The sequence below is a fragment of the Podarcis melisellensis genome (genome assembly GCF_964234715.1).
Source record: "Podarcis melisellensis genome assembly, chromosome: 3".
NCBI lineage: Eukaryota > Metazoa > Chordata > Lepidosauria > Squamata > Lacertidae > Podarcis > Podarcis melisellensis.
In genome coordinates this window covers 45,874,906-45,899,790 of record NC_138530.1, presented here as the reverse complement: position 1 = coordinate 45,899,790, position 24,885 = coordinate 45,874,906, and the positions used below count along the sequence as shown (strand labels likewise).

General features: G+C 44.0%; 1 protein-coding gene across 2 annotated transcripts in view; it reads right to left on the bottom strand.

Annotated features, from left to right (window-relative positions):
- Window positions 1-20,106, bottom strand: part of B3GALNT2 (beta-1,3-N-acetylgalactosaminyltransferase 2) — a 30,318-nt gene extending 10,212 nt beyond the window's left edge. The window contains exons 1-7 of one of the 2 annotated variants that reach the window (XM_081906885.1): window positions 19,789-20,106; window positions 14,007-14,154; window positions 12,682-12,782; window positions 12,053-12,246; window positions 10,227-10,322; window positions 4,702-4,812; window positions 3,824-3,902 (exon numbers count right to left, since the gene is read on the bottom strand). In XM_081906885.1, coding sequence (XP_081763011.1) covers window positions 3,824-3,902; window positions 4,702-4,812; window positions 10,227-10,322; window positions 12,053-12,246; window positions 12,682-12,782; window positions 14,007-14,154; window positions 19,789-19,900 — 841 coding nt within the window. In that variant the 5' untranslated portion in view covers window positions 19,901-20,106. The remainder of the gene's footprint in view (window positions 1-3,823; window positions 3,903-4,701; window positions 4,813-10,226; window positions 10,323-12,052; window positions 12,247-12,681; window positions 12,783-14,006; window positions 14,155-19,788) is intronic. The other variant, XM_081906884.1, reaches the window with a different exon arrangement.
- Window positions 20,107-24,885: the final 4,779 nt, after the last annotated feature.

The following is a 24,885-nucleotide window of genomic DNA, read 5'->3' as shown; positions in this document are numbered from 1 at the left end:
ACGACCTGCTCACGACGGTGAGAAAAGGACGCGTTTTCACCAAGTTGGATCTGCGAGGGGCGTACAACCTTATTCGCATACGGGAGGGCGACGAGTGGAAGACGGCCATGTTCACGCCCCTGGGCACCTATGAATACAGAGTTATGCCGTTTGGATTACAAAATGGCTCCCACTGTTTCCAAGCATTCATGCATCACGTGTTAGCGGGACTCCTCTACAAGAAGTGCGTCTGCTTCCTGGACGACATCCTGATATTCTCAGAATCGCAGGAGGCTCACGAGAGGGACGTAAAGGAAGTTCTGCAGAGACTACGGGAGCACAGACTGTACGCCAAGCTGGAGAAGTGCCAGTTCGACATGACGGAGGTGGATTTCCTGGGCTACAAATTATCGGACAAGGGGCTCGCCATGGACAGCGCCAAGGTCCGCTCAGTGTTGGACTGGAAGAGCCCGCGCAATCGGAAGGAGGTCCAGCGGTTCGTCGGCTTTGCAAACTTTTATCGCAAGTTCATCAAAGGGTTCGTTATGCAGACGGCGGCCATTACCGACACGCTCAGCTCCAAGAAGATGAAGTTCATCTGGACGGAGCAGGCGGAGCAGTCCTTTCAGAAACTCAAGCGTCTCTTCGCATCCGAAGAGCAGCTACTGCATGTGAATCCCAGCAGACCGCTGAGGGTTGAAACGGACGCCTCAGACAGGGCCGTGGGAGCGGTCCTGTTGCAGCAAGATCCGCATGGGGACTGGAGGCCGTGCGCTTTCTACTCCAGGAAGCTCAGCAAGTCGGAGCAGAACTACACCATCTGGGACAGGGAGTTGCTAGCCATTCATGCAGCATTCAAGGCGTGGAGGCACTTCCTCATCGGAGCCAAACACACAGTGCAGGTCCGCACAGACCATAAGAACCTGGAGTACTGGCGCACGGCAAGGTTCCTGAACCAGAGGCACATACGCTGGGCGGAGTTCTTTGCGGATTTCGACTTCAGGATAGAGTACATCCCAGGCGACAACAACGTCATGGCGGATGCACTGTCCAGGAAGCCGCAGTATCTCGAGGAGGCGGCACCGGCGGCGGCCAAGCACATTTTCGCACCGAAAGCGTGGGCGTGCGCTTCGGCAACCGTGGACCTGGACGCCGTACGTCGCGCGCTGCAGGCGGACTCCTTCGCACGAGCCAAGATGGAGGAGGTGCGCAGTGGCACGGCGAAGGACGACGAGTTCCAGATACGCGACGGATTGCTCATCCGCAAAGGGGCCCTCTACATACCGGGAGACGACCTCCGCACGAAGGTACTGCAGCAGTTGCACGACGCACCCACCGCTGGGCACTTTGGCAAAGAGAAGACTGTAGAATTAGTAGCCAGAGACTTTTGGTGGCCCAAGATGCGGGGGGAAGTCGCGGATTACGTCACGAGGTGCGACACATGCCAAAGGGCCAAACCAGTACACAGACCGCCGGCGGGACTGCTGGAACTGCTGCAGACACCGCTCGAACCGTGGGAGAGGGTGGCTCTAGACTTTGTCACGGATCTACCCAGCTCGCGGGGCAAGACAGCAGTTCTCGTGGTGGTGGACATGTTCACCAAAATGGCCCACTTCATTCCGTGCACGAAGGTGGCCATGGCAGAACAGACCGCCAAACTGTTCATAGACCACGTGTTCAAGGTTCACGGTCTGCCACGGTCTATCCTGTCCGACCGGGGGCGCCAGTTCATCTCGAACTTCTGGCAGAAGCTGATGGGCATCCTGAACGTCAAGATCAACCTAGCGTCGGCGAGGCACCCGCAGACCAACAGACAAGCGGAGAGGGTCAATGCCATCATGCAGCAGTACCTGAGATGCTACGCGAATCAGCAGCCTGCGACATGGGTGGACTACCTACCGCTCGCCGAGTTCGCATACAACAACACGAAGCACGTGTCCACGGGGGTGACACCGTTCTTCGCCAACAATGGGAGGCATCCCAGAACCTTCCCGGGATTAGAGAGAGTGGGAGAGGGGGAGCCACAGGCAGCGGACGCCTTCGCGTCGGAGTTGCAGGAGGTCCACGAACAGCTCCGAAGGCAGTTAGAACTAGCGAAACATGCATACAAGCTGCAGGCTGACAGACACAGAAGGGTTGGGGAAGACATACAGGTGGGAGACTGGGTTTGGTTAGCAGCCCAGGCAGTGCCGGCCAGATCGTTAGCGAAGAAGCAGCTCGGACATAAGCAGCTAGGGCCTTACCAAGTCGAGGCACGGATCAATCCAGTGGCCTTCCGGTTGACACTTCCGGAGGGATCCAGAATGCACCCGGTCTTTCATAGATCAGTGCTCACGCCCTACAAGGCACCTCACAGATTTCAGGCGCCAGGGACGGCACCAGACCCGCTCAGGGAAACACCCACAGAGGGGGGGTCGCCAACGAGGGAGCCTATCAACGAGGTCACAGAGATTTTAGACTCGAGATGGGGGGAAGAGGGGGTTGAGTATCTCCTCGCCAGAGAAGGTACCCCGGCAAGCGCCAACAGCTGGGTGCCGTACTATGAGGTGGAGGAGCACTACCTCAAGGACGAGTTCCACGCACTCTTCCCACACAGACCTATGCCGGCAGATTATTTCGACGAATATCTTTTCACACCCACACTTTCAGCCAGCACGTTCCAGGGGTTCTCCTCGGACGAGGAACCGGCACTAGACACACGTTCCCCGGAGGGATCACCCTCGGGGTCTGCCACAGACCGCTCTTATTGGTGGGACAATCGACCGGAGGAGCAGTGGCGCAGGAAGTGGCTGGAGGGTCCTTGGCAGGCAACATCCCCGAGGCGACCGGGGGAGAGACGGACATGGACGTGTTGGGAGAGGACCTTGGGTTCGAGCACGGAGGCAAAGAGATGGAAGCAGAGGAGATCGCCGTCGGCGAGAACATGGAGGACTATCTGGACTTATCCAGCTAGATGCACGCCACGGGGGACAAACTGTATCCGGCACTCACCCCCACAACGATGGAGCACCCAGAACCCACACCTGAAGGAGGGGAGGGGGGAAGGGGGGGCTTCGAGGGGGGGATGGATGTCAGGGGTTCAGGAGCAGAGGCACAGGAGAGGGAGGAAATGGAGAGCGAGGGGGAGGAATCCGAAGGGAGCGTAAGCGATGACAGTGGTCCGAGGTCCCTGAGTCTTTCCAGAGAATCGGAAGATTCACAGAAGGGGGCGCCCATGGTCAGAGCAAGGGGGGTGCCTAGGGGGACACCCCAGGAAGAAGGGGCCAGAGGGGACTCAGAGAGCAGCAGTTGGAAATCAGGACCAGCTTCCCCGCCAGAGCGCAGTGGGGGGGAGGAGTCCCAGGTATCGGGATCAGGCTGCTCACCACCAGCGGGAGGAGATGAGTCAGGATTGACCACGCCTCCATCGGAGAGCGCGGAAACGGTCAAGAGGAAAGTTGGAGGCTGGGCGCGCGCGCCAAGTTCAAATGTACAGGCGAGCGGCACAGCAGGGAGCCCGGATAGGGAGCCAGGTCCTAAAGCCCGCCGAAAGGAGGGACAAGAGTCAGGGGGGTCAGCGTCAGAAGAGTCCAGAAAGGAGGAGACCCCGGGGGGCAGAAGGACCCAGAGGAGGAAAGAGCAACGGAAGAGGTGGAGTAAGGCTAGAGTCTTAAACTGGTGTACAGGGGGTGGAGACTCAGACGGAGCTTCGCCGATCTAGGTTCTAAGACGTAGAGCTGCACGCTGCGGCTTGGAAATGGAAACTGAACTTCAATAAAGACTTTTGTACATTATTACTGACTAGCGTTGGTCCTCTGTGAGCTGGGACCTAGAGGCAGCTCTGACAATATGTTTTCATGCTTACCTTGAATTGTGTAAATAAAGCCTCCAGCAATCCCCTCCACGCCTTGTGTAAATTCATGTGGCAATGACCCTTCCCCTGCCTATTGTGCACAATGATTAAACAGAAGAGAATTAGTTAAACTTTTGCTACAGAAATATCACTTCTACAAAACTAATATGGTTTGAAACTAGTTACTGTCAAGGTTTCCTCCAACATTTTGTCCAAAGAATTGATTAAATGTTGCAGCCCTAATCGAATGCAAGTGTTCAAAGCAGCTAGTAAACCATTACTCTGATGCCATAAAGTGGCAAAATATGGCAGAGCTGCAATGAGTTCACCTTTATTCCTAGCAGGAATACTAGATCCCCACTGCATCTAGTATTAGAAACAGAGATTCCTAAGAAGTCAATCTTATGGTTATCTAAAGACCTGCAGTTCAAAACACATATACTAGAAGATGGTATGATACCAATATATAAAGAGGAATTATGATATTTTGTTATTTTATACTCAACATGCCCAACATGCTTGTTATATCAATATAGTTATAACAATTCAGAGCAATTTGTTCTAGGCTAAAATGCAACTCATAGGTCATTAGCTAATAAGGCAAATGCCCTCCATAATGGCTTTCAAGATGGAAGTAGAAGCTTCTAAAGAGTTAGAAGCATTAGAATTTCCCCTCTGGAGATTCTATTTAAGATTATGAATTTATACAGATGTATAAACTAGAAATACTCAAAACTATATAAGATGATAAGATGATCCAAATGCACCATTTTGATATCAAGTAAAACAAAAACATATTTAAGAGGCTGCTTGAGAATTTGACCTGCTTAAAATGTTTACCAAAATGCTGCCCTATTATAATCATTATATGGAGGAATAAAAGGACAGACCGTAGTGATTCTGAAGACACCTCCGCCATCATTCACCATCACTTTGTGAAGATTTCTAGAAACTAGGCCTTGCAGATCCTGGCTTTCCCACACAATAGTGCCCTCAAAACTCTGTCAAAAAAGTCACCACTTACTGTTAACAATGTATCTGTATGTGTACACACTAGACAAATGAATTTTTTAACAGATCTTTTAGACTCTTTGCAGAACAGAATAAACTTGAAGAACTGAAGTTTAATTTTCAGGAGGAGTACAGTAAATGAAGGATAAGACAAATCTTTAATAATTTTCAGCCTTATATTGTTCCTCACCAGAAATTTTAACACAACTCTCCAAATTTTAAAAGCTGTAGTTTAACAGTGGTGTGAGATAAAAAACAGTGAAGTACTTGAGTTTTTTATGTATCTGGTTAAGGCCGCATACCTACTAATCGTGAAACACAACCAAATATCAACAGGGCCAAGAATACTAGCAGTGATGTGACCAAGTCTGCTGAGGATACTAAATTGTTTGGGGTCATTAAAGGAAAAAGAGATTGCGAAGTGCTCCCAAAGGACCTCTCCATATCAGGGTTTGAAACTCCCATTGTTCTAGGTGCGCTTTGAGCTCCGGGTGCAGTACTGTGCCTAAGATTTCAGATTAAAATTGCCACTGTTACTCGAAAGTAAATTCCAACCAAGTTCAAGGGTGCTTTCTCCCAAATAAGATACACATGCATTGGGGACCTGAAAAATTTCATTTCTTTTAAACCCAACATGTTTTGTTTAGGTTTTAGTAGCCTTGTTTAATGTACTTTTAAGTTGAAATATATTAGCCAGTTAGTTATGATGGTTTAAGTCAGGCTTCCTCAAACTCGTCCCTCCAGATGTTTTGAGACTACAGTTCCCATCTTCCCTGACACTGGTCCTGCTAGCTAGGGATCAAAGGAGTTGTAGGCCAAAAATATCTGGAGGGCTGAGTTTGAGGAAGTAGTGCATGTTAAAGTGTCATCTACCTCAGATTCTCACAGTGATGCTTTAAATCAAAACAAATTTTGGAGTGGGATCATTGAAGGATCCTTAAGTCTTAGGTTTGCGAACCAGACACTCAAGGTGGGTCTCTGCCATCAGTTGTATAGGCCTTTAATATGTGTTAATTGTGGTGCCAAAAAGAGATATTTATATGAAGGAAAGGGGGTGTGGGGAGAATCCAGGGCTTGTTTGCAGAGCAGAAGGAAAGGATGACCTTTTTGTGCCTCCCCACTTCCAACTACTCTCTGAAGAGTGTAGAAGGGACCTTCTTTAAGAATATTAGGGGGCGGGGCAGGGGAAGCATGGCTTTGTTTTTTGAAAGCTTCAGGTGAGGGCTAGACCATGTGAAAAATTAACATAAGAGTTTAGCTGCAGTTCATTAATTTTCACCTTTGTATTATTATAAAAAGTGTGCCTAGACATTCCATTGTTTTGCCTAGGTTTAAGGTGCCATTTAGCTCCTAGCTTTCATATCTTGGTTTCTAACACTGTTCCAAACTGAGTGAATGGGTAGTAAAATGGCAAATGTAATTCAATACAGACAAGTCAAAAGTGATGCATGTTGGGGCAAAGTATCTTAATTTCACATATATGCTCATGGGGGTCTGAACTGGAGGTGACGTACCAGGAACAAGACCATGGGGTCTTAGTAAATAGCTCAATGAAGATGTCGACCCAGTGCGCAGAAGCCATGAAAAAGGCAAAATCCATGCTAGAGATCATTAGGAAAGGAATCAAAAATAAAACTGCCTGTATCCTAATGCCATTATACAAATATATGGTGCAACTGTTGTTGGAATACTGTGTATGTTTCTGGTCGCCTCGCCTCAAAAATACCTAATCCTTCCCCTGGGCACTCATTTTCCTAGTTAGTGCCTACCCAGTAGTTTTAAGGAATTTTTCCTAACCCAACATTCCCCGTTATCTTCAGATGCTTAAGGATGGGATTTCATACTTGCCAAGATATTTTATTTCCACCCTAAAAGAGTGAGCACATTGAAGCATATATTAAAACATGGTTCTACTTCGTTTCACATAAACATTTTCCTATTTAATAGCTGCTTATGAAACAGGCAGTTCAATAGCTTCTGGCATATTTCTGATGGCCCTTCTCATTTTTAGTGACTCACATTTAGCTCATACCCCAATTTATTCACTGGCTATGAAAGAAGAACAGAAACTTATTCTCCTTTACAGACAAACCCCCAAACACTTCTCCCAAGCTTATTTGGGGAGACTACAGAGGTAAGTATCCATCTCTCATCTTCCATTGCAATATGTTATCATGGTTATGCTTGTGACTGGTTGGAATGGCATGTTACAACAGTAGTAATTTTCCACAAGCACTGTTATTTCCCGATCCTGTTTTCCCCTTCACTGGGACACCTTCAAAGCACTGTGTGTGTATCTGCATCCAGTTTACAATTGCATCTTGTCTCCTTAAGGAATTAATGTATGTTGGTTTGCTTTATGAAGGGGGGAGTGTAGACATTCAAACAACATTTTTTACAGTGAAAAATAAATGGCTGGAGCTTAGAATTGGTAGAGGTCTCTATGAGAAAGTAGCAAAATCAATTATCACGCCTTGCTAACTTTCGTTGAAGGCTACCTACTACAGTCGAATAATCAAAGAATAAAACATAGACTATATGCAATTTCCCCCAGTGCACTAAGGTCGAATCTGCTGCTTTTATTAATGTGTTAAACCATAGTGAACATTAACCACAGTAAAAACTGAGGCACTATGGTGTCTGTTGTTGTTCAGAATGCTGCTCATTAATAAATGCATAAAAGACATAACTGTGTCAGGGATGAATAAACGCTGCTTTAAACTAGTGTCTTACAAACTCTTCTTCTTTAGCTATTTATTTTGGCTGTGGGCTCCCTGAGCCTAAAGCTTTAAGAGACAGAATAACTGTGGCCTGAAAAACAAGTGTTCAGAGATTTCCTTCCTCCAAAAATACAGATGCAGTTTAACCCCAAAGAGGGATAGACTTTATCCAGTTTTATCAATCCATTGATTTTGCAATTCCTCTTCCAGTGTATTGTCCCTGGCACACAATTAAAACATCTGCTAAAATTAAATTGAATAAAGATAAGACACATCAAAATATCAGTAATTTAAACCCAACAACACTTTTTATCACATAATCATCTAAATAAAAATGTTTTATGGATATCTGGAATTATGGGCTGAGATACTTTCCACACAAAGCTAATTCCAAGGGAGTAACAAAAAGGCTGCTGATTAAGCAAGACCTCCATATTCTGCTCTTAGAAGACGTGGAGGGATGGTCAAACTATGTTGACCTTTAGTTATAAGTAACATCTTTCATTTTAACAAGAAAAGTATTGTTTTGTTTATTGTGCATTTCTTGAATTTCTATCCCACCCTTCCTCCCAAAGCAGCTCAAACCAGCAATAAAACAACGAACAAATGTTAAAAACATGCTCTCCACAGAGGCATTAAATCTATGGTTCACTAAAATCAGGATAAAAAATTATAAAATATAAACAAATATGTATTTTAGAAGAAGTTTGTATTACAGACAACTCTCAATTCATGTGGGGGTTATTTTCCGGGCCTCCCTGTTTGTAACCAAAATAACATATATTGGGAGCACCCAGCTTTATCTGTTGATGGACGGCCGCCCTGACTCGGCCCCGGACACACTGACCAGATGCTTGGAAGCTGTGGCTGGATGGCTGCGTGGGAGCTGGTTGAATCTTTTGAAGACAGAGGTCCTCTGGCTGGGTTGGGGGGGGGGCAACTCCCATCTCTTGCAGGGGTCAATTAGTGCCAGCACCTTCTGTCAAGAGCTTGGGTGTAACCTTCGACGCCTCCCTTTCCATGAAGGCGCAGGTTTCAGCCACAGCAAAGGTGGCATTTTTCCATAGCCGTATTATGCAGTTGGTCCCTTACCTTTCTCGCCGTGATCTGGCCACAGTGATCCATGCGATGGTCACCTCCAGGATTGATTATTGTAACTCACTCTACGCGGGGCTGCCCTTGAAGCTGACCCAGAAACTCCAGCGGGTGCAGAATGCCGCGACGAGGCTCCTTACAGGGTCCTTGCCGCGGGATCACATTCATCCAGTGCTTACCAACTGCACTGGCTCCCAGAGGAGTACAGGGTCAGGTTTAAGGTGCTGGTTTTGGTTTTGACCTTTAAAGCCCTATGGGGCCTAGGACCCACATACCTATGGGACCACCTCTCCTGGTATGCCCCGCGGAGGACCTTAAGGTCCACAAATAACAACACTTTGGAGGTCCCGAGCCTCAAGGAGGTTAGATTGGTTTCAGCTAGGGCCAGGGCCTTTTCAGCACTGGCCCCCACATGGTGGAACACTCTGTCACAAGAGACTACGGCCCTGTGGGATTTGACAGCTTTCCACAGGGCCTGCAAGAGAGCGCTGTTCCGCCTGGCCTTTGGTTTGGACTCAGTCTGACCCCTATGTTTCCCTCCCCTTATGGTCTTGATTTATCAGCTACTTCAAAATGAGGCTGCATTTTAAATTGCATTTTAACCTGAACTTTAAATAGGTTTGTTTCCCCCCTCTTTCCCCCCTATGATGTTTTTGCTGTGATTTTTATTGGTGTTAGCCACCCTGAGCCTAGCTCTGGCCAGCGAGGGCAGGGTATAAATAATAATAATAATAATAATAATAATAATAATAATAATAATAATAAGGCACGTGAGCCGGAGGGCAGCAGGGCTTGCTCAGCTGATGTGTGGGGAAGCAGCAGCTGCTGCTGCGCTACCCCGCATGTCAACTGTTAGGTGGGGAGGCTTCAACAAAGCCGCACTGGGCCTTCAGTTCAGGAGACCCTCCTTTTTGGGCTCCAAGGAGGATCTCCTCACAAGCCAGGACTTTCCAGGGTGCTACCCATTTCCAGCACCACACATGTGCACAGTTGCACGCAAATAGAGATTGCGTAAATGGGAAGTTGCCTGTACTGAAATGATCTGTCCATTTTAAAACTCATTACATTCTTCTTCCATACTTCTCTCTTCACTGGAGGAACGTGCAGGAGGGATAATATTTTTTTATCTCATTCATTTTCAGAATAGGCCCATGATGGAAATATCTAATATTCCAACTTTATAGGTGGAAAACAGGCTAAGAAATAGAATTGTGCTCTAGGGCTCTCTCTATACTTTAATCTACATTAGGATTTGGACCCAAGTCTAAATGTAGAACTCCATTCTCTGGCCAGATCTATTCATTCTCTTCCATATTAAGTATGAAACAATTCTCTTGAAAGCTTATAATGCCGCCTCCCCATTAAGTTATTGGGATGTTAAGAAGATTTCGGTTACTTACAGATGAGCAGAATGAGAGTGCACTGAACTACAAAGAGATATGGTTGCTAGCACCGAGTATGTGTGACATTTCACAGTCTCAAATCCATTAATAATTTAATAATGGCAGAAAAGAAGCTGAAGAATTCTAAATAGATGAAAAAACCAAATGCCATTGTAAAGAACCAGTTTAGATACGCTCCACACATACCTCAGGCAGAATGAACTGTTCTACAGGTTTATACCAGAGTCTGTTTACTTGCACTCCACAGCTAGCTGGACTAAAGCGAGCACTGAAGAGAGCCTCCTATGAAAACAAAAGGCAACACATTTGTAAGCCATGAATGCCATTAAGGTTAATTAATATTCACACACTCTTGACCAGTTTGCAACGTCCAAATATAGTTGTAGATACAGGAGAACATGCAATCACCTGCATGCTTTTTACATGGCCTGACCACTCTTGAAAAAATCCTATAAAAAGGTAAGCTTCAAAGACTCTACACCTAAAATGCAAATATACATTGCTAAATAATGGGGGGGAAGCTTTCAAGTCCCTATATCAAGACTTCAGGGCCTTAGCCAACATCTTGCACACTTAAAGGTACCCATGTCAGAATAAAAATACCACAGACTACATTTGAAATGTCCACTGAGTCCAATACGATATATTCCAGGTTCACATCAATAATATGCAAACCTCCATTTCAGGATATCTCAAATGCAGTCCTAATAGCAGAACAACCCACATTTGCATTCAAGTGTTACCTATTTTAATCCAATCTCATGCAAGCCTTTACAGAATTTTTGGAACTGGTTGTGGGATGAGTAAGGAAAATGGTTGTGCATGTTTACTACCCATACATTAGTAGAAATTATCAGAAACCACTCCTGGGTGATCTGGCACATGCAAGACTCTTCTCTCATGTGAGGGCAAAGAAAACTATCCCCTCTGTGTTTCCATGCTGATCATAGAAGGAGCTTTCCTCCTTCTGTTGCTAACATAAAAACCAAGCAGTCTGGCGCAGGAGGAATACAGTGACCTGTTCCTCCTCCACAAGCCTGCTTGGAATTTCTGGTCTCCTGTGGCTACCAGGCGAGTTGTTAAATACAAGGGTTTTTGCATACTTCCTTTATTATTATTACTATTACTGCATAAGTAAAGCCAAATGTAATCCCACATATAAAACATTCCCCAGCTGCTAATTTAAACTCTAAAGTACATTGCAAAGCAGTCCTCTGACTCAAGTTGCAAAGCAGTCCTGTGACTTAAGCCTGGACTTTCAGCTACCCTATGTAAATAGCTACTTTAAAATCCACTGAAAGAATTCTACCTAACATAACTCTCATTTACCATGAGCCTCTGGAAAGCCATTATACGGAATATGCCTTCCATCACAATGGATTCAAAGCATCAGGGCTGGCAGGAAGCAAATTAATATCTAGTTTTAACACCCACTGCAAGGTAGAATCATTTATTTATTTATTTATTTAATATCCCATCTTTTAGGCTGCAACCCCTTTCATTGCCTCTTATAAAATCACAAAAAACACAATCCATGCAAGCAAATAAAGGAGCCAAGCCATATCCTATGGCAGAAGACCAACCTAGATTCATCAGCCATTAAAATCTAAACAAAAATTAATTTAATGGCCTAACAAAGAAAAAAGAATCTGTGTTCCCTTTCCCTGTGCCTAGTTATTTTAGAGCAGACAGAAGACTACCAGAAATCATGGTTAAACCATCTTCTTCAATGTTTTGGAAAAAAACATAGAGAGGGCATAGAAATATCTGACTTGTTGCCCTTTTCTATTTATTTCTCCTCCCATATACCCACCCCATAAATCCTATTCTCACTGACTCACAAATGTCAAAGAACTTTCAAGGAACAAATTGTTTGACAATTGCAGGTTATGGCACTACAGTCCAAGCTGTGCATTCGTTTATCATAGATACCTGTTACCTCTCCTTTATTCTACACTTAGAAAAAGGCTGTGGATTTTGTTCATTCTATTAGGACAACTACAGCAGCATACCTCCTGCTCTGCCTGGTACAGTTTCACTGTTATGTTTCTCTGGAATCCTACACCCTCAGCATCGTAGAACACCCCAAGACTGGTGATGACAATCGGGTAAAGGACTTTGAAATGCACACTGACAACTCTATCTTCCAAGAGCGCTGAAGTGTCGTCCTCTGGCAAATTGAATGCTTCAACTTCTTGATTCAGAACTATTGGAAGGGGGGGAGTAACAAAGAACACAACAGAAGTCAATTTAAAAAAGGTGATTGAGAGAAAGCAACTCTTGAACATTCTTATTACAGAAGACATGGATTTTTTCCATATTAATTACAATCACTGGCAAGTGCAGTGGATAATGTACTTAGAAACAGCTTACACTTTAATCCCTAAGACATTTACTTAAAAGTATATCCAACTGCACTAATTAAGAAGAGTGGGTGGGCTTGATGTAAAACAAAGAAGGGGTCCTTGCTAAAACTGTCATAACAGCCTAAAAATGTTTGGCTTAGTATGAGAGATTTTTAGTGTAAAAATAGCCCAATGGGCAATAAACTGCATCAGTTGCAATGTTCGCAGAGCTAATTAGCTATAAGCATATGCTACATAATAAGCAATCCATCCAAAAGATTTCTAAAAGTTTTTACCTGGGTTAGTGATGTTCAGAAGTCTGCATGAATAAGGATCTTCTCTATCTTCTACTGGCACATCACATCCATGTGCACCAATTATAAACTTCACAAGGACACTAAAATATTGTCATTAACAACATTTACTGATTTCTGTTCCATAATTTCCAGAATTATGAAGACTGCTTCACACAAGAAAACCACAACACACTTCACCCACTTTTGCCCTTTACAAAAGATTAAGGCTGCAACCCTAAAGCGGGGGCAGGGGACAGGAGAACTGAAGACAGATTAACTGCTCCGTCCACCACACTTTGCCATCCTTTTCCAGGATTCCTTTTTTTTTTTTTAAGCTCCTGGGCTGTAGTGTTTCCTGTGGTTTGGGGGCATGCAGTGGAGGTGGGGAGATATTTGATCCTTTGGATCCAAGCCATCTGCTAGTCGGGCTAATCTTCCCTGTCACATCCTCAATTCAGCTCTAGTGATGTTCTTGTTTTATACCCCACCTTTCTCCCTGACAGAGACTCAAGGCAGCTTACAGATAAACTAAGAACAGCTAAAACATAGAAAAAGAAACAATAACTAAAAAAACCAATTAACGGCAGCTGAGGTTTCTGCAATAGTGAAGGGCATCTAATATGGACATCCAACATCAGAGCTCCCCCTCCAAGGTTGGAGCAATTCTCCTACTCTTGGAGGGAGAGCTCTGATGTTTCAGATGCTTCATGGGATGCTGTCCAAGAAACCACAGAGTTTCAGGGCTCAAGGTATAAAAAGGAAGGACTTCCCTGTGCAACTTGTTTACTTGTTTCTGTGGAGTAGCAATTCTAAGTTCCCTCAGTTATTTGAAAGAGAAAACTAGACACTGGTATTCATTCCAGATTAATTAAAATGAGATTAATGATCTTCTAAATGTTTTTCCCCATAAAGGATTAATAATCACAGAAATGATTTATTAAAAGCCAGTAAAATTAGCATGGAAACCTATTACATCCACTTGCCTTGTTTTGCTGCCATCTTTTTTCAACAGTAATGCATATCTTAATATGTAATGAAGTGTCATCCTGGAATATTCCAGCTACATAGGACAGTATTATGACATGTTCATTAAAAGAATAAAGAAAAGCACTGTCAAGCAGATGAGCATTTTAATTTAGGTCAGGACACTTCTTGTTGAAGAATTCAGAAGCAGGCAACAGAACTCACTATAACTTAGCGGGGGATTTTTACGTTATTTAAAGAATATTTTGAACTAATTCCACTTATTGAAGATTCTCATAAATGAGCTTGGATACTAGGTGTTGAGTTCATAAGAGAAGGAACAAGCAACTATTTGGAATTACCGTTGGCTCAGTGCTGGGTGCTGCTTCAAATGCCTGAACCAAGTGTTCCTTATAGCATTCCGCAACCCATCATTATGTCGTGCAGACAGTACCCCTACGATGACATCATAATGTTTCGGTTTCCAATGAGGAAAGAAAGCCAGTAGACCTAGGAAGTAGAAATTAACAATGCCTTACTAGAAAAGCAAGTGCACAAATAGAGTGGCGAGAGCTATAGGCAGATCATTCAAATGGTGGTGAAATGGTAAACAATACTGGGGTAGTAACTTTAAAAAAACAACTCAACACTGGAAGCTGATTTTAGATTGCATTGACTTGCTAACTCTTCAACCAGAATTAACTAAATACAAGCTAAACAAGCCAAACCTGTGTAACGAGAGAAGAAATCTTAAAAAAATAATAAGCTATTTCTTAGATTAATAGGTAAAGAACACAAGGGATTTAGAAATGCAATTTCATATATTTGAGGAGTTTGAGGCTTTGACACAAGAGCACTTTAAACACTAAAATGAATGGATTGCATATATTTTGAAGCCTGCAATACTGAGAAGATAAAGCTATTATTGTATAGTTAAAATTAATATAAACCAAGGCAGAATTTGGGGAGTCTCAGTGGTTTGTATACAATGCAGTCCCATAAGCTCAAGGATTCCCACTAGAACTTCCCCCTCCCATCCCCAACGTGTATCCCACACCCTCACAAATCTGCTCCAGAGGGTTGGGGGAACTCACAAAATAGATTTAGGGAGCACATGGGTGGGGGGAGAAAAGTTTATTAAGCAAGCAAGAATCCTTGCGCTAAAGGGACGCTTACTTAGCACTGCATTGGAAATGAGCCAGTACTCTGAAATTTTCATGAGGGAGAAAATGAAGGTTACATGTTTTAAACTGCATTCTCAGCTAAACATATGAATATCCAACTGCTATGGTGAAAAGCTTCACACAAAAACTTAAACAAATTTTCCTTTACGCTAAGGCGTTTTCCTAAACTGAGACTAAATAAACATGGCATAATCCTAGTCAATTGAGAAAGATAGGCTTGTATCTTCAGTTATTCTATAATGGAAATGCTCAGATGTATATTTAGCACTGGCAAGAGATCAGTTTCATCTCACTCTGCTTAATTTGAGATTGCATCCAAAAAAATTAAGATGACAAATCAACTAAGTGCCTGGACAGCTTAGAACAACTACTGCACGTAAGGCAGGAAGAGGTAATTTCAGAAGTCTAATTTTAGCATATCCCAAAAGATTTTCAAATTTACATTTCATGTTCAAGATTTAACAGCATGGTGACATTTCATAATATCACTGTCTTCTATGAGTATCTTATATAATATATTGTTGCTGGCACACAGTTTCAAGAATGGAATCCTGTAGTCACAAGATTATAAATTTGAATTACAAAAGGTTTACACCAGGCACAGGCAAACTTGGCCCTCCAGATGTTTGGCGACTACAATTCCCATCACCCCTGGTCCTGTTAGCTAGGGATGATGGGAGTTGTAGTCCCAAAACACCTGGAGGGCCAAGTTTGCCTATGCCTGGTTTACACAATAGGTTCAATCTAAGGAGGAAATGCCCTCTCCGGTATATTACCATTCACACTAAAAAAATAGCTGGGCACAAGTGCCACACATATGGAGAGAGTGAGTTGGTGTTATACAGCCAAGGAAAATTCCCCTCCGAGTCAATTAAGTGAGTGGAAGTCACTTTACACTCCTGATCTCATTGCCATGAGTCCACAATTCCACCCACATCTCCCTGTAAGAACAGGGGAGTGGGCACCCTCTCCAATTTCACACCCCAATTTTAATCTAGTCCTGGTCACTGTATGCAGTGGTACAATAAGGTTGTGACTGTTTAAATATATCTGTCCACCTCTTGCTGCCCCAGAACTCCAGGCTTCCTCTCCAACATGGAACTGAGGAAAAGACAGGAATTATTCCTGCAGTTTCACTCTGCAGTCTACACAGAAAGATTCTGCAACTGAGGGGAAGATCCAAAGCCCCACATTCCAAAGTGGGGCTTGGCCTGGGCTGAGCTGCTCAGCAGTCCAGCACCATTCAAATCCCCTGTTCCCCTGCCCCAAAGGATGTCCAATTTAGAGCTAAAGAGGAAACAGAAGATTATTGTGGTCCACCTCTGTGGGGGAACAGGGACAAAGAGAGGGAAAAGATCTTAGCTATCAATACCAGTCAAAATCTGTGAACCATCTTTTCACTGTTGCTGGTTTTAGATTTGTTATACACTTGACCTAAGCTTTTGAAGAAAGTGATGCCAACCTAAAAAAAAAGTCTGCAAATGTGTTTTAGTACTCCTGTCTCCAGGCTGTTTTTTGATCTGTGGAAAGCATGCTTGTTATTATTTCGGTGGAGAGATTATGCAAGTATTTGAAAGCTAGTATTAGGACAAAGTAAAACCCATCAAATATATCCTGATAATGTCTCAAGGAATCTAAGGAGTTTCTGGTTGGAGAGACTTTTCTTTGTACATTTTACTAGAATTTCTTGGAATATCTGGGTTGCTTCTGAAGCTATAATGTGTGTTTGTCCCTACTAGCTATATGAAGCTGTTGGAAGTGGTTATCAGGGGATTTGGAACACTGTCATCAGTATGCTGATAATACCCAGCTCTACTTCTCAGTTACATCTAAGTCAGGTGTGGCTGTGGAAGTCCTGGACCAGTGCCTGGAAGCAGTGGTGGGCTGGATGAGGTCCAGTCTGAACCTGGCAAAATTAAAGTTCTCTGGATGTGTGGTTCTTGGGTGTAGAAATTAGGCAGATTGCACTTCTCCTAAAGGAACAAGTACCTGGTCTTAGGGTTCTCATTGAGCTACTTTCGTCACTGGAGGCTCAAGCAGCCTAGGAGTACCTTTCACCAGCTAATACCATTCATGGACAGGAAAAGCCTTGCCACATTGGTCCATACATCAGCAACTCCAAAATTGGATTGCTGCAGTGTACTCTGTGGAAGGCTTCCCTTGAAGCTGGTCTAGGAGCTTTAGCTGGTACAGACCTCATAGTCCTTAGATTCAGGGACTATTCTACAACTCCAAGTTGGAAAGAAAGACTAGTATGAATCTAACTTTGTCCTAATTCAATTCAAACACAGTTTTGCTCCCCAAAACACCAACTGATTTGTTCCTAAACCTCACAAAAAACCACCTTCAATCATCACATGGTCTCTGGACCACTTATGGAGCAGTAAGCCGCCATGCACAAAGCTCAATGCACTTTTTGTGTCATAGCCCTAATGCCACATCCACAGTAAAAGGCAGATAACTAATTAGAGGTACAGCAACAGGATGACAACACTGGTGTTTGCCACTACATGTAACTAAGTAGAAACACGAGGGAATTAGAATCCAATTCGTAAAGCTACTTAAGGAGCAGGTCTAACACATAATTAGCTCCCAGTTCTAGTTACTTTTGAAAGCCAAACTGCTACAAAGCAGGATCCCACAGAAGTGGGATCACCTGGACCCCAGAGAAGGATAAAGAATGGAGGCAGACTACAAGTCTGAATGAAACCACTTTGATGGTTTTATGCTGTGAAGCAGTCTATAAATTTATTAATGAGAATAGGGGAAAGCAGGAACTTGAGATCCCGACTATACACCCAACAGTTCACTGAACTCTGCAGGAGAGGGCCTCCTGAAGACACCATATTACAAGGAGGTTCATTCCACATGATACAGGAAACTGATTTTTAGTGTGGTGGCACCTACCCTTTGAAACTCCTTTCCATTAAATATTAGGCAGGTGCTAGAGACAACAGGTGCTGTCTCATTGTCTTTTCAGTGCCTATTAAAGATCTTCATTTTTCAACATGGCTTTTCAGTGGAAATCTGTTACATATGAAATTGTTTCTACCTATGGAATTGTTGTTGTTAAATTTATGTCTTGCCCTGTCCTTTCTCTCAACAGCAACAAACACACCCATAAAACACCTCATAACAATCTGAACATGGATATAGGCTGAGAAGTATCTCTACTAAAAAGGCTTGTTGGAAGGAGCTGAGGATGGTTTTACTGTAATATTGCTCTGGGATATTTTATGGAACAATACATAAATGGAATAAAAAACCTAACTAATTAACTAGATGGACAAAGAGCACAGTGGTGTGTCTTGAATCCTCTTGGTAGAAGCAAACAGGTAAACTTTGTAAACAAGACTAAGCAAAAGGTCTGAGAGTAGGTGCAACCAAAGTTTAAGTTTCACCACACTCTGAGAGGAACGTTTGCAATTTTGCCCCTATCCTAATTTCAAAAGAGATTTGATGATCTTGAAGGCAGCATGTTTGTCATAAATACTCAAGAGAACAAAGGGACTGGGGTCTAATTTATTGGGCCATTTTTTTCTTCAGCATGTGATAGACAAATACATACTAGTTCACTGATTGATGACAAATAATGTACTCCAAAGTACTCCAGCATTTGGTTTCATTAAATCTGTTTCGTATGATCAGCCCAGTAGATGGCCAAATCATACAGCATTCTGTCAATAATTTAGTTTGCAATTCTTTTTCCCCAGCAGTTTTCTTCCCGAGTTTCTTAGTGCCGACTTATTCCTTTATTTAAATAGTTTTGCTAGCACATATTCTTTTCCAATCTGTCTTGAACCAACAGAGATCCCCAAAAATTAATTTTTAGGAAAGGAATGCCTGGAGGCCTCCTCCTCATCTTTCTTTAGTTGCTTCAATGATAATGGATGACTGGATAGGAGTCCCCACCCTTCAGGTCAATAGCCAGGTTGAGGGTTCCTCCTGCCCACAACACATACACAGGATTTCCTCTGCTACACTCAGGCATGTTAGTTCTTAGCTCACCTCTCACTTTTCCCCCTAGTCTAGATGAGCATTACAAGCCAAAAATGACTTTCTTGAGAGGAAGGCTCATTGAACTCATTCACTTCTCAATAAGAACACATAAGGCTAGACTCTAAGCCACCTTTTCCCTATCTTATTTATGCTTTATGAGGAATCTTTTTCCACCATTCAATTCTTCTACAAACCAACCTCCTTTCTCATTTGCTCTCATCTTTTTCCGTGTGCCTTATTTTTACAGCACTTCCTTCCTACCTCTGTCCCAACTTCTCTCCAAGTGCCTGGGTGAATGATGCCCTTCATTCCCTCAACCTCCCCCCCCCCGCCCCGCTTCTGGTTGACGCCTGCCTCCCTCATGCCTCCTGATCCACAATCCCCTGCTCCCTAACTCCCTCCAAAACCAAGGGGGCAAACCACCCTCCCCACCCTCTGAGGGGGCGACTTTTGCACCCCACCGCCTCCCACAAGACTCTCGGTTGCTTTCGCCAGTAACCTTGCTTGCACGTCGCCATCCCCTGCTCTACCAATACCTAAGTTTTTTTGGGGGGGGGAGGTGGGCACTACCTTCGCCTCTTGCCCTTCTCCCTCGCCCTCAGGAGGCAGCATCCCACCACGGACGACGCCAGGTGAGCCCTCCTGAGAGCGGGGAAAGGGGGCTCAACAGGCGCTTGGCAGGGCTCCGTCAAGGGCAGCCTGCCCAGAGCGCCCCCCAAAAGCTGGAGCCGGGCCTGCCTCTACCCGTTGCCCTTCCCTTCCCTCCACACAGGGCGAGAAAGGCGCCCACCCCACCTTCACCGCCCCAATGCAGGCTTCTCTCCTACCTCACCTCACCTCACGCGCGGGGGAAGAGTAGGGTGAAATGCCGCCCACCCCTCCCTCCCTCCTTCCCTCAGGGAGGCGGGCAAGAGGGCGCCGCTCCCCGCTTGCTTCCTCCCTCCCTCCCCGACCTACCTACCTGCCGGGTGCTGCTTCCCGGGGCCACTCGCCGGGCAGCTGAGGAGGAGCAGCCAGAGGTGCAGCACGACCCCGACCACACACGGGCACAGAAGGACCAACCAATTTCGCATTGGCCGCCGCCGGCCCCTTCGCAGCCGTTACGGACCTCTTAGCGGGGACCAGGAAGAAGGGGCTGGGGAGGGGGGTGACCCGGAGGGACAAGAGGAGGCGCCTCGCTTCCTCCCCCGGCTCTCTCGGAGGCAGCGCGAGCGGCGGCGGCGGGGCTCTGCCGGCCGCCTCTTCTCCAGCCCCTCCCGCGGCCGGCCCAGAGCCAGAGCCCCGCCCCCAACGGGGAAACGCGTGTGCGCACAGCCGGAGCCCCTCACTACAATCCCCACAATGCCTAGCGGCGAAGAGGTGGCCGCCGGGGGCCTCCAGCTCCTCCCCTGGGGATGCCCCGCAGCAAGCTGCAGATCGGCAGAAATAAATGAGAGCCAGCGCCACGCGAAATAATAACGATGAATTTCATTTCAATGGCTCGCTCTCTCTTTTCTGCTTTATATAACCTTTATATAGCCTTTCACATGGGAGGCTTTCTGTCATGTCAGCTTGAGCTCCCCTCTCTGGACTGAAGCGCTTTACCAGGGTTTGAACGTGGGAAGCAAGCATTTTTTAAACGCCCACGCCTGCGAAGAACTTGCGGGTGGGAGGCGGGAACTAGACCTGGCTCATCCCAAGCAGCAACGTCCTGCGCCTCTCAAGCAGATGCCCCAGGACCGGCTGTTTCCTGAGATGCAGGGTTAAATCTCGCTACATTTGCAGGCGGGCGGAGTGGTACGTGGGAATGCACGTTCCCTCTTCTGCTGGCAGCACGCCTACTGACGGTACAGGGTTATCCACTGATAACTCTGAAGAATCCACCAGAATCACAAACGGGACTTAATAAAATTACCTGTACGAGGGGAGAGGAGGGACTCTTCGTAATTGTGTTTATACACTGAAAATCGATAAAACTTCCCATAATAGAAACCAAAGTTTACAACGATCCACCTCTGTTGCTGAAAAAGCAAATATAGATAAATGTAAATTCCAGTGTCATTGTTGATATCGTGAGTCGTTAGTCCAAAGGGCTTCTTCACCAACTGTTGAAATGAGGTTAAATTGAAAAAGCGGGTGGTTCCTATCTGATGTTTAAATTGACTGTTTTTTAATGATGCTGTGTACTGTTCTGGGCTTCTGATTGGGAAGAAGGGCAGTACAGAAATAAAACATGTAATATTTTTTTTCGTGCATATGTAGGGAATGGTCCACCTGTTACAGCTATTGACTCTCTCGCTTAAGTTGGCCTGATCCAGTCATTTAGTCTCCTAACCCTACCACCCTGCACCTATGGCTAATTGCTTTACTGGTACTGCCCCTATGATTTTAACAGCAGCCTGGCATGCAGAAATCTAGCAGGTGAAGCTCTTCCTAATATGGAGATGAAATGATTGTGGGAAGCTTCATCTGCTTAATTTTTGCATGGCAAAGACGCAGGAGTAGGACCATTAAAATGCTGGCAAACCCTATATGTGAGACCAAAATAAAAATTGTGCCCACACCTTCTGCAATGAGATTTACACCTTAATTTTCTAGAGTGCACTTGCATTATTCATTGCAATTTATTGCACATTATCCACATGCTGCAAATTTTATAATTCATTTATATATGTACCCTGACATCAGGTTTCTTTATAGTTTTCAGGTAGCTTATAAAATACTTTTCAGCTGTCATAGGTAATGAGGTGCATCTTCAGCAAACATTGATAATGCTAAGGGTGTATCTCTGTAAGGAGTTAGTTCCACTATTTTGGAGCTACCACAGAAAAAGCTCTTGCCTGGGTGGCAAATGTGTGTGGGGGGGATGACCAAAATCTGATTTCTCTAGGCATCTGCATTTTGAAACAAGCTACCATTCCCAGCAGTGACACAAGTCCTATGTGTCCTAGTTCACCATTTCTGGTTTCCTCTGAACCATAGGTCTCTTTTCAGCTGAGATTTGTATAGGAAAATTACAGTAAGAGTAATGTACTGCAAATAGTTAAGGTACATGATAATTCTTTCTTTAGGTGCTATTTCATTGCATGCTTCAGTCCACTGCCAGTCTCCCACAATATAATTGCATGATCAAGCCTTCCCTTTCACTTACAACATGAATAATTTTATTTATTCATCCAGCAGGTGGCAGCAATAAATCAACCTACAAACCATTTGGAAAGGAGGTTGAAGGAGGAATAGAACAGCTGTAAAAAAGTTATTTCATAAGTATTTTCCCAAAAAACAATTGCCACAGGAGTACAGAGAGAACAACGTTGGCAGCAAGGTCAGAGGGAAATGGCATGCAAGAAATGCAGGCTGTGAAGATGAAAGTAAACTTAAATGTAAAATAAGTGCTTTTTGCGCAACAGTGTTAACATAAACACCTGTAGTCAAAATAAAACCTGCTGTCTCAATTCAGAACTAATAGTAGAATTTGACTTCTTGATGAGCTGTCATTCAGCAGCGTCACACTGGAGTTTCCCTTCAAAGTTCCTTTGTTTAAGGATGGCTTCCTCAAGGTCACTAACAAGAGTGTTCTAGGAGGCTGACATGTTCTCCAAGTAGTTTCTGAAAATTTTCCTTTCCGATGTCTGTTTTGAATCCATTTATTCTTTTGCATAGAGGCTAGTCTTCCTGTCCTATGTAGAACACGGGTGTTGCCTGCACATGGTTGTATATATCATATTGGAAGATGAATAGGTGAATAAACCTTTGAAGCTGGCCAACATTATTAGGTTTTGTTGCCTGTGTACAGATGGGGGTAGAGTTGACTTCTGGGTCACTGAAGCATGTTGGTCCCTGTGCTTTTGCCTTTTGTTGCTGGTGAGCATCTGTTTAAGATTCAGTAAAATAGCAAATATATAAATAGTATAATGAAATGGCTAGGAGGATGAGCTGTAAGTGATGGCAGCATCTACTAACTCACAATATGGCCTTACAGTTACCAGCTTTTTTACTGGCCCTTGTGTCTAACATTAGCAATATAGGTTAATATATTCTCCCTAATGCTAGTTTCGTTCATGTCAGGGTTTTTTTGTGCCCCCTGACAATTGTACAATACTATGCTGAGCAGAGGACTCCATTTTGTCTGTTCAACATTTATGTGAAATCTCTGGGTGAGGTCATTTGGCATGTAGTGTTTTCCTTCCTTTTTCCCCCTTCTAAAAATATATTTATTTAGAGACACTATGAAATAGTTTACATCTGCATTTAACTTAGTTTCTAGTGTCTTAGAAATCTTTTAAAAAGAGAGCGATTACAACACACGCTATGGCCTACATCTTCTAGGTTCACTGTGCCGGTTTAGGCCTTTTCAATTGGAAAAGGATAAGTAAACATGTTGCCATGGTAACTTGCGCAGCCTTGTTAAAATTAAATCAATTATGATGTAGAAAGGGTTCCCTAGTGGAGCTTATTATGAAGAAAGCAACTAATTGTTTTTCTTGCTTTCTAAAGGCATTTTTAAACAAATTGCCATATCTGCTAAATCTCTTTTAAAATGAGAGTCCGGTTTTATTGAGCACAGATATATTACAGTATGATGATAGATAAGGAATGGAATAGGTTTTTTATCTTCATAAAACTCTAGGAATGGAAACCATTACATGTGTCAGCTTTTGTCTTGAATTTCATATTTAGGATTCAAAGCCAGAGACATAAATTTACATTTAATTAAGAGGCAGCTTCTACAGTGTCCAGGGTGGGTGGAGATGGAAATGGCATACCATGAAGAATTTCGGTGTCAGCTAGCATCCCACACTTACAGCTGCTTACAGACAGACAGGCTAAGCTTCATCTTCCCTCCAAACACACACTTGACCTACCAAAAGATGCTGAAGATGTACGCAAGAGGAGAAGCCTTTGGAGATTTATTGCGGGGGGAGGGAAACTGTCTTTTAGACACAGGGCAATAGCATGAGAATGTGAAGTACTACTGATTTTAGACAACAGTGAGAATGCTCAAAAGTCCTGAACACACAAGGGTAAACACATGTAGTGAGCCAGGCACACATGAGCTAGCCTAACCTTCAATTTGCCCTCTGCACTGGTCATCACCTTTAAGGTGATGTCACTGACAATCCTTAATGGGTTCATAGTTACAACTACCCAGCAGGGTAGTTTTACAGTATTACAGAATTCCACTATGACCCAGGCTGACATATGGCCCAGATTTTCCTGAATTCAGGCCATGCCACCCCTTGCCCATTTACTTTCCTGGATTCCCAGCTTTCCTTTCTTTAAAAAGGCTCTAGCACTTATAAAATCAGATATTTAAGGCAAGATGCGCAGGGAGTATTCTGCCCAATCATTTCGTGAGGGGAAAAAGCTTTCTCCCACACTATGGGAAGTTACAGCTAGAATTGGCACGGAAGGGAAGGAACAGAGAGACAGACACAATTCAACTGTCTAGGATTATTGAACTTCTTGGTTCATTTTGCATTCTATTTTTTACCTTCCCTGAAGAAGTGAGACACCCATAGTAAGCAACAGAGAAATATAAGTTATTTGCATACCTCATCTTGGACAGCATGGCCCTTCAAACAAAAGTTCAAAACTCGAACATTGTCTTATTTTGTTGCAAAAATGTTTTTCTTTTCTTTCTTGACAAATTAAGCATTAAGTTGTTTTTTTAGATTTTTACTTTTTATCAAAGCATTTTAATGTAGAATACACAAATTAGCCTGGCAAGATGCATGAAACTTGTATATTATTACTTTTATTTAAAACCTACCCTTTAACCAGAAGGTTCCCAGCACAGAATAAAGATCACTAAAATGTAACACAGCAATATCACATAAAAATTATAAAAACCAATGATCATCATAAAACAGCAATCCAGCAGTAGAATTCACTTCTAAAATCAGTCCTCAAAATCTATGAGGGGGAATTGAGGCGAAGAAAGTGTGGTTTGTCCAAAGTTGAAATGAATTCACAGTAACAGAGGGACTTAATCCCAGGTGTGAGATAACGACACACAACTTGTAAGCCATTTATACTCTTCTTAAACAAGCAGACAAACTATTACAGAGACAACGAC